This window comes from Cnephaeus nilssonii (assembly GCF_951640355.1).
Source record: "Cnephaeus nilssonii genome assembly, chromosome: 14".
NCBI classification, from domain to species: domain Eukaryota; kingdom Metazoa; phylum Chordata; class Mammalia; order Chiroptera; family Vespertilionidae; genus Cnephaeus; species Cnephaeus nilssonii.
This window is the reverse complement of record NC_137085.1, coordinates 5069504-5082150: the sequence shown is the minus strand read 5'-3', so window position 1 is coordinate 5082150 and position 12647 is coordinate 5069504. Positions and strand designations below refer to the sequence as shown.

General features: G+C 40.0%; 1 protein-coding gene across 1 annotated transcript in view; it reads left to right on the top strand.

Moving 5' to 3' along the window:
* The window catches only part of NUP188 (nucleoporin 188), a 42356-nt gene that overhangs the window by 1281 nt on the left and 28428 nt on the right, over positions 1–12647 (top strand). Inside the window, exons 2-9 of the mRNA XM_079790846.1 lie at positions 2799–2853; positions 4863–4936; positions 7422–7506; positions 8073–8153; positions 8640–8684; positions 10331–10423; positions 10569–10688; positions 11352–11563. Coding sequence (XP_079646972.1) covers positions 2799–2853; positions 4863–4936; positions 7422–7506; positions 8073–8153; positions 8640–8684; positions 10331–10423; positions 10569–10688; positions 11352–11563 — 765 coding nt within the window. The remainder of the gene's footprint in view (positions 1–2798; positions 2854–4862; positions 4937–7421; positions 7507–8072; positions 8154–8639; positions 8685–10330; positions 10424–10568; positions 10689–11351; positions 11564–12647) is intronic.

Sequence of the window (12647 nt, the reverse complement as noted above, 5' to 3'; positions counted from 1 at the left end):
CTCAGAGCCGGTGTCAGGAGAACATCCGTCCTCAATAATAAAAGCCGAATATGCCAAGGGTCCCGGCCACCGGCCACCGGCTGTTCCATCAAAGCGTTCTGTGCTAATAATATGCTAAGGCCCCTCAACTGCTCGCTATGACGGGCACTGACCACCAGGGGGCAGACGCTCCCACCTGTAGGTTAGTGTGCTGCTGGGGTCCAACAGATCAGGACTGGGGGAGACAGGCCAGACACGCCCTGGAGCCATCCCACCGTGTCTGTCTCCCCCTCCCCCTCCTCCCGCCCCCCAACCTCCAGCGTTTCTCCCCGGCCAGATCGTGCACTGGTGGGGTCCCTCAGCCTGGCCTGCGCCCTCGCAATCCAAGACCCCTCCTGGGATGTTGGAGAGCCGGTTTCAGCCGATCCTGCAGGCCAGGCTGAGGAACCCCACTGGTGCACGAATTCGTGCAGCTTCCTTCTGTTTGAAATGCCTAAAGATCTGGACTGAGAACACTTTAATTTTCTATTCCTGGTGCCTGCTGATATGCAAGTGACTTCAGACAGGCCACCTTGCCAACCTGGTTTGTTTCTCCAGATGTGAATCCTTTTTAGAACAGTCCTGAGGTGGCTCTGAAGCATGTAGGAAAGCCATGTGAGTTGGCAGTAGTCAAACATGGAATACTCTTAGCTCAGTCAGGCTTTGAGAAGGTGAGTCAGGGTTTGGCAGAAACTCCGTTTGAATATTGGCATTTTGGGGTATCGTGTTTTTCAGTTAATGTGTTTCTAGATGTCGGAATGGTGTACCTGTACTAAAAAACATGGTGGTGTGAAAAGCTTTCTGCTATGCTTAAATCATGCAGGAGAGATGAGCCTCATCTGTGGAGTCAGAGTATCCGTGGGCAGTGACCACTTTCCTTTTTGTTGTTAATCCTCACCTGAGCATGGATATAGTGGAAGGGAGGAGGGGCATTGCTTGGTTGCCCCCTGCATGCGCCCCGACTGCCCCATTAGGACTGGGGATAGAACCTGCACGCCAGGTACATACCCTTGACCAGGAATCGAACCCTGGACCCTTTGGTGCCCCGGCCAATGCTCTAACCACTGAGAAATGCAGGCCAAGGCAAGCAGTGACCACTTTTGTTTATTATCTTCATGTGGAATATAACTTTCTCAAAAGAACTACTCAGAGTAGGTTGGCTGTGTCTCAGCTTTCTACCTAAAGGACGCAGTTATGGAGACTATTATTCCTAGCCTCCCAGTAGTGTTCACCCAACGTTTTCCAGTGACGTGGATCTCTCTAAGGAAGATAATTTCCAGTTTCCATGGACTCCAGCTCATTTAGGAATGGAGTTCCATGTTGTCTGCTAGAACATTGGCCTGGAAGTCAATAAAATTTAACTTTACCCTTCAGGCTAGTTATTTGATTTCTGTTCCTTAGTTTCTCCTACAAATACTTAGCGCAAATATATTTGTGTAAATAAATGAGACATGATAGCACATATTTTGTTTATGAAAAAATATATAGAAGATGCTTCCCTGAGTCTTTGGCTTGGACGTCACAGTTCCAGCCATGTCTTGTGTCCTGAGAATCACCTGCTTAAACCTTCAAGTCCCTTTTTGAGGTGAAATCTTTCATTAGTCCTTGGATCAGTTCCCAGTGATCTTTCTCTTCTCTGACTCTCTTTTTGTCTTAGAAGATTATATTCCTTTGGAGTGTTGGTTAGGATTAAGCTCTTCATTACTTGCTACTTTTTTGCTGATTGTGTAATGTGTGCTTAACATCCTTTGTCAGTCCCAATACCAAGTGTATGAGCATCATGAAGTTCTAGAGTTATTTGTATTCCCATTATTCCTAGACCAGTAAATGTGTAGGAATTGAGGAACCAGTAACATTCATTTCCACAAGGATTCCCTTCCTGTTAAATTACCATTTTCTCTTTTACTCTGCCTTCTCTTGGCACTTCTGCAGAGACTTGTTTTTTCTAATTTTTCTCTTCCAATTAGATCACAGGTCTAAAAGGGACTTATCCTCCTTTGATAGTCATTCGTCAGCATGTATTTTTGAGCCTATCCTATGTGCCAGCCTCTGTGTTATGGGTACGGTAGCCCTTGTGGAACAGAAAGCTTTGCCTCAGTCCTTGCTTGTAGATGAATTCTTTGGTGCACCTTGAAGCAGTGTGATGTAATGGTTAAACTCTGGAGTTGTGCGAACCTGGCTTCCAGCTCTGTTCCATTATATAGTGGCTTTGTGATGTTAGGCAACTTACTTAACCACCCTTAAACCTTAGTTTTCAGATGAAATACTGGGGATAATAACAGTATCTGCCTCGTAAGTTGTTCATATTCAATAAGTCAAGGTGTTCAGTGCCTGACAATTACAACTGCTTAATAAATGTTGATTCTTGTTATGATCAAATACTAATTTTTTTTCTTTTTTAAAAAAATATTTGTATTGATTTCAGAGAGGAAGGGAGAGGGAGAGAGAGAGACATCAGTGATGATAGAGAATCATTGATTGGCTGCCTCTTGCACCCCGCTACTGGGGATCGAGCCCGCAACCAGGGCATGTGCCCTTTACCAGAATCCAACCTGGGACCCTTCAGTCTGCAGGCGGACGCTCTATCCACTGAGCCAAACCAACTAGGTCTATATTTTAGTTTTTTAATTTTTATTTTGAACATCAAACTTCTAAGAATATAATAGGGTTACTGTCCAAAATTTTAACAAATTGTTTTGTACATTGAGCTTTTTGCTTTAGAGAATAGATAAAATAGCTGTGAGATAGCTTAGTCCAGTCTGCTTTCTGTCATTTTTCAGGAGCAGTAGAGAACTGTGGACAATTCTGCTTGGAAGATCAGCTCTGAGAGAACTGGTAAGTGGTGGTGTTCTTGAGTAGATTCTATGGATCTTTGTGCAGTTTGTATTTTTTTTTTAAGTGCCTTCTCTTTGAAGTAGGAAGTAAACACATTTAAAAAAAAATACATTTTATTGATTTTTTACAGAGAGGAAGGGAGAGGGATAGAGAGTTAGAAACATCGATGAGAGAGAAACATCGATCAGCTGCCTCCTGCACACCTCCTACTGGGGATGTGCCCGCAACCAAGGTACATGCCCTTGACCGGAATCGAACCTGGGACTGTTCAGTCCACAGGTGGACGCTCTATCCACTGAGCCAAACCGGTTAGGGCAGTAAACACATTTTGAAAATTCTAAAACTTTATATATTTTTTTCCTCTGCTGAAATGTAGTGTGTCTTATAGTCTCGCTGCTAAAAGTTTTCTAAATCTCTGCCTTTCTTTGTTCCTTAGTGATTCCTTTTCTGAAAAGATAATAGTGCTGCTTGATTGGCTACTGAGGGTCAGGGTACAAATACTGTTCTGCTACCTCAGGCTAAAAAGATTCTCAGGACTTTTCTATCTCATACTTTACTTGCCTTTTCTCCCTTTTCCATTTAGATAGCTCCTTAGGTCAGAGAGGCTGTGGTTTCTAGGACATTTTCAAGTATATAATCTATAAAGAACAGTTCTTCATATTGATCCTCTAGTGTTCTGACCCTGTGAGGGTAAAATGTTAAGATGACATTCAATTATTACTATTGTTGTTGTTATTGTAATTAATGAAAGGAATATTACACCTTTTTTAGAGCCTTAATATTTTTTGATATGCCTTCATCTGATAATTCCAGTTCTAGGACTGCATTTTTTTAAAAAATATATTTCTTTATTGATTTCAGAGAGGAAGGGAGGAGAGAGAGATAGAAACATCAATGATGAGAGAGAATCATTGATCGGCTGCCTCCTGCACGCCCCCTACTGGGGATCAAGCCAGGCATGTGCCCTTGGCCGGAATCGAACCTAGGACCCTTCAGTCCGCAGGCTGATGCTCTATCCACTGAGCCAAGCCGGCCAGGGCGGACTGCATCATTTTTATTTTTATTTTTTGTTATCCTCACCTGAGGATATTTTTTCCATTGCTTTTCAGAGAGAGTGGAAGGAAGGGAGGGAGTGGGGAGAGAGACACAGAGAGAAACACTGATGTGAGAGAAACACATCAACTGGTTGCCTCCTGCACGCACCCCGACTAGGGGCAGGGAGCAAACCTGCAACCCAGGTGCCGTTGATGGGGAATTGAACCCACGACCCTTTGGTGCATAGTCTGATGCTCCAACCACTGAGCACACTGGCTAGGGCAAGGACTGTATCTCTTACGTGTTAGGCGAACGTGATCACCACTACACTACGGAAACCGGCCTAGGACTGTATCTATTAAAAGAAAAGAATCCTGGAAAGGTTTTGTGCACAAAGCTCTTAACCATAGCATTATTTATATTAATAAGGAATTACAGTCAGCTTAAGTTTATCTAACATTATAAGAATGGTAAAAAAATTATGATCTAGTCACTTTATTAAAATACGCAATCACTTAAGAATGTTTATTAAGATTTTCATAATAAGGTGAAATCATTATGTTAGAATGTTAAGCAAAGAAAAGGCTACAGAATTCTCTATTAAAAATGATTTCAACTGTGGGGAAGAACACTTTTTTTTTTCTTTTCAAAATAATTTTTTAATGTGTTTTTATTGATTTCAGAGAGAGGAAGGGAGAGGGAGAGAGAGAGACAGAAACACCATTGATGAAAGAGAATCATCAATTGGCTGCTTTCTGCACGCCCCCTACTGGGGATGGAACCTGCAACCCCGGCATGTACCCTGAACGGGAATCCAACCGTGACAGCCTGGTTCATAGGTCGATGCTCAACCACTGAGCAACACCAGCTGGACAAGAACGCATATTAAAAAAACTGAAAGGAATATATAATCATCACTGTGATCGTGAAGACGATTAAAATTGCATTTGTATTATTTCCTTGTTCTTTTCCAGAATCAGATTGAGGCAGAACTGAATAAACATTGGCAGCGGCTATTAGAAGGACTTTCCTACTATAAACCTCCCAGGTATGGCTATCATATGCATCTGCTTAGAGTAATTCCCCTGAAGAAGCTGGTATAGATGAAACCATTTTCATGAATGGTATTGCTGGGTTAGGTAGATCAGAGAGAATACAGTTTGGCTACCAGTAGAAACCAAATTGTCTTTTTAAAGGAAACCAGTGGAAACCTGTCTTTTTAAAGGAAGGGAAATTCCTTCTAAAAATAGAGTATTGTTGAATCCAATTATATAACTGTAGTGTCTGGGGAATGAGGGTTTATTAAATACTCAATTAAGTATTCAAATATATATTTTGGTCCAAATTGTGTGAGGCACTGTCAGCACCAAATACTGGAACATAGCAGTGAACAATTTTTATTTTGGAGGTGAATGTAAGTTTTTTTGTTTTTTTTTACTGGGCAGTGGAAAAATAAAATCAAGTAGTTAAAAAAAAAGAAAAGACTATACCTGTAGGAAGGACTAGACTCTTTTACCTTAATTCCTAGTCCAGATCTCACTGTGTTACGCATTGTAGTTCCAAGCCACCCCCATTTCCCTTTTGCTTCTGAACATCTGTTGATTTTATTCCATCTTCACCTTCCATCTTCATTCTCTTATAGGTTAGTGAAGAACTTTTTTTTTTGTTCATCTGTTAACCCTTCCCCCATAATTATTTTGAAGTAACTCACAGACATCATTACAGTTATTTTATCTGTAAATACTTTACTATGTATCTAAAATATATGAACTTAAAAAAATAGATAATCACTATATTATCACATTTAGGTACTTTTATTATTGTTTCCATTTTACAGATGGGGAAACTGAGGCACAAAGAGGTTAAGTAACTTGCCCAAGGTCACACAGCTAGTAAGTGGTAGAACCAGGATTCAAACCTGGCAGTCTTACTCCAGTGTCTGTGTTCTTAACCATCATTCTGTGTTGCCTCTTTCAGAACTTATTGTTTAACCTTATACTAGCCTTTGTGTTGTGGATTTTCTGTGAAATGTGAGAGTCTATAAAAATCCAACAACATGCTTAGTTCACAGACTAGACATTTAGGGCGGTAGTTTCTTTTTTTAAAGACAAAACTTCCCTTTCTGGTAGCATGGGATTTGAAGTCTTAACAGACTTTTTTTTTTTAACTGTAGGCTTTATTTGAATTTAACACCCCCCAAATTTTTTCTTTAATGTCTTCTTTCTGTTGTAGGATCAATGCTGGGTACCATATTGCATTTAGCTATCATGTCTCCTTAGCTCTTAGTTTGATGGTATCTCAGTCTTTCCTTGATTTTCATGACCTTGAATAGTTTTGAGGAGGACCGATCAAATATTTTATAGAACGCCCTCAATTTGGATTTGTTTGATGTTTTTCTTACTATTAGATTGGTTTGTGGGTTTTGGAGAAGAATTCAGAAAGGTAAAGTATCATTCTTATCACATCATAACAGAGGATACGCTTTGAAAGAGTTATCCATATGAAATCACTGGTGATGTTAACTTTGCTACCTTGACTAAGGTAGCATTTGCCATGTTTCTCCTCTGTAAAGTCACTTTTTTTCTCTTTCTGTCCTCTATTTTTTGCAAGTGAGTCACTAAATATAGCCACACTCAAGGTAGGGGTATAATGGAATTGAACTTCAACTTCTAAAGGGGGTAGTACCTATGTATATTATTTGGACTTTTTCTGTAAGGAAGATTTCCCTGTCTCCCAATTTATTTATTTGTTTGTTTGTCTGTTTATTCATTTATATCACTAGGAACTCGTGTATATTTAGTTTATACTTGTTTATACCTGTTCCAGCTTTGGCCAATGGGAGTTTTTTTAGGTTGGCTTCTGTGACCTTTTGACATGTGCCCTCCTTTTGTTTCCTGAGTATTTTCTTTACTTTCTGGCATTACAAGATGCTCCTGGTTCATCTAGTATTTTCTCCACCCCAGCTCTAGATCAACCATTTCACCAAGGATTCCTGGTATCTTTTATTAGAGAATGGTATTAGAAACCAAGATCTGGATGCTGGGTGTGCTGGCTGCTGCAATGGGCATGGGGTGGGGTGTCATAGCTTCTAGGCCTTCTCAGTGGACAGAGCTAGGTAATATATGTATATATACTAACACCTGGTCTAAATTTCACTTCAACTTTTTATTAGCTGTGGGATTTTTGGTAAGTTGTTTTCTGAGTGTTGATAATTCCCTTTGTAAAATGGGGATAGTAATATTTACCTTTCAGAGTAGTAAGGATAAAAAATAATTAACATAACTCATTTATAAATAATATTGTTATAGCTATCATTTGTAACAGACCTAAACTATATTTATTATCTAGGCATAAATAGTTCTGTGTTATAAAGTCTGTAGCAATGAACGTGTGTGTGTGTGTGTGTGTGTGTGTATTTTGTAGTCACCTAAAGGGTGAAAATAGGTCTGTAGTAAAAATATCTTTAAGTATTTTTATTTTAACCCCCAGAGGGTCACTGAGAATGAGGAAATGATTCATTGTTCTTTTTGTAGTCCAAATTCAGCTGAAAAAGTGAAAGCTAATAAAGATGTATCTTCACCACTGAAGGAACTTGGTTTACGAATCAGCAAGTTTTTGGTAAGTAAAAGTTAGCATTGGCTCGATTTATTGCCTGCAGTATGGATGTGCATGGTTTTATTGTTAGTGGTTATTAGTGGAAATTCAGTTTACTGTAGTTTTGGAGATTAAATTGAATACTGTGTTTTAAAAATATCTAGATTGCAAATCTTCTGGCAATGAGCCACAAATCCACTTGCCTGACCCATATACTATATATCATAGTGTTTTCTTCAGCATACATGTGATGTTCTTTAAATCGACGACTAGACTGTATTCAGATATGTAGCTGTTTCCTTTTAATTTTGGAAACCCAGAGCATGTCTGCTGCTGTATTAATGTGCTTGGCGAATGCGCACAGTTGTTTCTGGCATGTACATTTGTCACATAAATTACATGCCCGGGACTTGCTCCTCTTTTCTCCTATTTCGGTTAAAATTGTTACGTTGTATGAAAACTTTAAAAGGATTTTTGTTTATTCAAGTTCTGTGTTCATTCCAGAGGACAAATCTTTAGAATGCTTTGCATCCGATAGATGATTTCTGAGCTGAGGTGATTGTTCCCCACTGATAATCTCTGTGTTTCAGGGTCTTGACGAAGAACAGAGTGTGCAGTTACTCCAGTGTTACCTTCAAGAGGATTACAGAGGTACTCGGGACTTACTAAAGGTTTGTGGTTATGTTCAGCTCCATTCTCTTGCCTTTATCCCTTTCCTTGTTAGTTTTAGGTAATTTAAGGTTTTGGTACCAGTTCCTTACAACAGAGATAGGTAATCAGATAAAGCCACTTTCAGGAAATACTTTTTAAAGGCCTAAAAAAAAAAAACATATGCTTAAGCTGAGGTCGATGCTCAGACTTGAAGGTGGGGAGAGGTCAAATACTGACATGTTCATCAGAGTCTTAGTATACCAGAGCTGAAATGGACCTAGAACAACATTTAGCCTGTCCGGTTTCTCATTTTATATATAGGAAACTAAGGCCAGAGGAGGGGGGCAGGGATTTGAGCACAGACTTGAATATATAGTTAGGTAAAATGTTTGTAGAAATGAATGGGCAATTATAATCTTGAAGGGTGAGGTGAAGATGTTTACCTTTTCTCTTTGTGAATTTAGTATTGCTACTAAGGTGGCTTCTTGACTTCTTTTTTCCTTCAGATGGTACTGCAAGATGAGAGGCAGAGCCAGGCCTTAATCCTGAAGGTCAGTAGTAGTCACCATTTCCGTTCTTTGATGTAAAATGGGGTGCCGGTTTCTTGACCTTGTTTCCCTGAGCATTAAAGCATTGAGATCCTAATGAGGAAGCTTATTAACTTGTTTTGTGAAACGAGAGGTTTTTAATCCACTGGAACCAGCGAGTTCTTTTTCCAAAGGAGATTCTTTAGTCATTGAGGATGAGAACTGGTTAATGGATATTTTTTTCTCTAGATCTAAATGCAACAGGATTAATTTGTATTTCTTTAACTTCCCCTACCTCCCAAAACAACCTTCTCACCCAGAATCTGATTTTAAAATGGAATTTGATCATGACTTCTGAAGTAGTTTCCTATTTGGTATTTAGTGAGAACTAAGTACATTAGTTATAAGGAATTAGGGCATGCACCAGTGGTGTTTTTATATTTGCTTTCATATATTTGGCTGTCAGTTTATAGTATTGTGTATTACTTGAATGCTCTAACTGCCAGAAAAATTTGTTTATATTATTAAAATAGAGAACCCGGTGCACGAAATTCGTGCATGGGTGTCCCTCAGCCCAGCCTGCACCCTCTCCAATCTGGGACCCCTCAAGGGATGTCCTTAAATGGGCAGTCGGACATCCCTCTCACAATCCAGGACTGCTGGCTCCCAACCGCTCGCCTGCCTGCCTGCCTGATTGCCCCTAACCGATTCTGCCTGACAGCCTGATCACCCCCTAACCACTCCCCTGCCAGCCTGATCGATGCCTAACTGCTCCCCTGCTAACCCGATTGCCCCTAACTGCCCTCCCCTGCAGGCCTGGTTCCCCCCAGCTGCCCTCCCCTGCAGGCTTGGTCCCCCCTCAACTGTCCTCCCTTGCAGGCCTGGGTCCCCCCAACTGCCCTCCCCTGCAGGCCTGGTCCCCCCCAACTGCCCTCTCCTGCAGGCCTGGGTCCCCCCAACTGCCCTCCCCTGCAGGCCTGGTCCCCCCCAACGGCCCTCCTCCACCGGCCTGGTCACCCCTAACTGCCCTCCCTTGCAGGCCTGGTCCCTCCCAACTGCCCTCCCCTGCTGGCCTGATCTCCCACAACTGCCCTCCCCTGCCGGCCATCTTGTGTCCACATGGGGGTGGCCATCTTTGACCACATGGGGGCAGCCATCTTGTGTGTTGGAGTGATGGTCAGTTTGCATATTACCTCTTTATTATATAGGATAGGATAATTGCTTTTATCTTGCATGACTTTACTTGTATCTCAGTTCATGAAGGTCTTTTGCTTTCTTTTGGCCTAATACTGTTTCCATTTCTGTGATTGGTTTTATTTTATTTTATTTTTTTAAAAATACGTTTTTATTGATTTTAGAGAGAGTAAGGGAGAGGGAGAGAGAGGGAGAAAAGTCAATGAGAAAGAAACATTGATTGGCTGCCTCCTGTATGCCCCCTACTTGGGGATTGAGCCTGCAACCTGGGCATGTACCCTTACCAGGAATCAAACTGGCGACCTCTTGGTGCATGGAATGACATTCAACTAACTGAGCCACACCGGCCAGGGCTGTGATTGATTATAAATTGAACTTTTATCCACATCTTTAAGTGATCTCTTTATCAGTAAATTAAATTTACAATTGAGTATCCTGTGCAATGGTGAGTAACTGATTTTGAATATTTTTCCCAGGTTGCAGATTATTACTATGAAGAAAGAATGTGTATTCTTCGTTGTGTCTTACACCTTCTCACTTATTTCCAAGATGAAAGACATCCCTATAGGGTAAGCCCATTTTGTCTTCTTGGTTCTCTTTACCTTGTAAAATTCAACTCCTTTAAATAATTTTATATTATTCACAGTCATATTCATTTGACTATTTAACTTTTACTCTAGGTATAAGTTACCCTGTTTTGGATTTTTTTTAAAGGTTGAATATGCAGACTGTGTTGATAAATTGGAGAAGGAGCTAGTTACAAAATATAGACAGCAGTTTGAAGAGCTTTATAGAACTGAAGCACCAACATGGGAGACACATGGAAACCTCATGGTATGTGGTTATTGGACCCTCTTATAATTCTTAGAAGAATTATATACTCTTTCTCATAGAGCTCCAAGTTAAATTATTTATTCATTTATTAACTTAAAATATTTATAAGTTATCAGTCTTCAGAAAAATTTAAATATGTCATATAGATAAAACATTTACTTTCTCTCTTACCTAAAATATTCTCTTAATGATTAATGGAACTCTAAACTCAAGATTTTGTCTTCTTTATTATCATTATTTAGTGTGTGACACTAGTCTGATTATTTTATTCTAGATCTAAAGCCAATCTGCATTTATAGTTTAATAATGTTATTGTTATAATCTTTTGTTTTTAAAATAATATGTTTATTAAAACAATTTAACCAAAACACAATCGATATTTTAAATATTTAATAGAAGAAAAGGGCCCATTTACAATAGCAACAAAAGCATAAATTTCTCATAATGCTACTCTAACCTCATTGGTGCTGGAAAAAAACAGTATATATAGGGTTCAATACCATCCATGGTTTCAGGCATCCACTGAGGGTCTTGGAATGTATCCCCTGTGGGTAAGGGGGACTACTATACATGTATTACCTAGTAGAAATAACTTTACAAATTAAATATGTTTGTAAATCTGACTTTAATTCTCTCCCATATTTTTCTTCATTGGTTGTGCAGACCGAGCGTCAGGTGTCTCGCTGGTTTGTCCAGTGCCTTCGGGAACAGTCCATGCTGCTAGAAATTATCTTCCTTTATTATGCATACTTTGAGATGGCACCTAGTGACCTATTGGTATTAACCAAGCTGTTTAAAGAGCAAGGATTTGGTAGTAGGCAGACCAACAGGCACCTGGTGGATGAGACCATGGATCCTTTTGTGGATCGGATTGGGTAAGTCTGAATTAATTGAGGTCAAAGAACTTGTACAATGTTACATTGATATTATAGTGATTCTGTGAATGGGTGAGGGGAGGAGTACTTTTCACTTAGTGGGTGGGGAAATAGTTAGGTGCTATCATGTTCCAGGTCATATAGCGAGTAAAGACTGGGATTGAGAGGACATGGTCTCTCAAAGTAAATGTTGCATTCTATTAGTTTACTTTCTGTCTTCATCGAAGAGGTTCATTCAACAAAATATTTGTTGAGCACGTATTGCAGGCCAGACACTGCAAACGCTGAGACCATGAAAAATAAGGCAGATTTGTTTCCTGCCCTCTTTGAGATCTGTTTATGGACTTTGAATTTTTTTTTTTTAATAAATCTTTATTGTTCAGATTACAATTGTTTCTCCTTTTTCCCCCCCCATATCTCCCCACCACCCGGTTCCCACTCCCCCTCTGCCCTTACCTCCCCCCCGCTGTCCTTATCCATAGGTGTATGATTTTTGTCCAGTCTCTTCCTGTACTCCCTACACAGGCACCCCTTTCCCCCTGAGAATTATCAATCCACTCCCATTCTATGCCTCTGATTCTATTATGTTCACCAGTTTGTTCCTCAGATTTTTAATTCTCTTGACTTTTAGATTCACTTGTTGATAGATATGTATTTGTTGTTCATAATTTTTATCTTTCTTCTTCTTTTTCCTCTTTTTAAAGAATACTTTTCAGCATTTCATATAATACTGGTTTGGTGGTGATGAACTCCTTTAGCTTTTTCTTATCTGTGAAGCTCTTTATCTGCCCTTCAATTCTGAATGATAACTTTGCTGGGTAGAGTAGTCTTGGTTGTAGGTTCCTGCTATTCATCACTTTGAATATTTCTTGCCACTCCCGTCTGGCCTGCATAGTTTCTGTTGAGAAATTAGCTGATAATCGTATGGGTGCTCCCTTGTAGGTAACTAACTGTTTTTCTCTTGCTGCTTGTAAGATTCTCTCTTTGTCTTTTGCCCTTGGCATTTTAATTATGATGTGTCTTGGTGTGGTCCTCTTTGGATTCCTTTTGTTTGGGGTTCTTTGTGCTTCCTGAACTTGTAAGT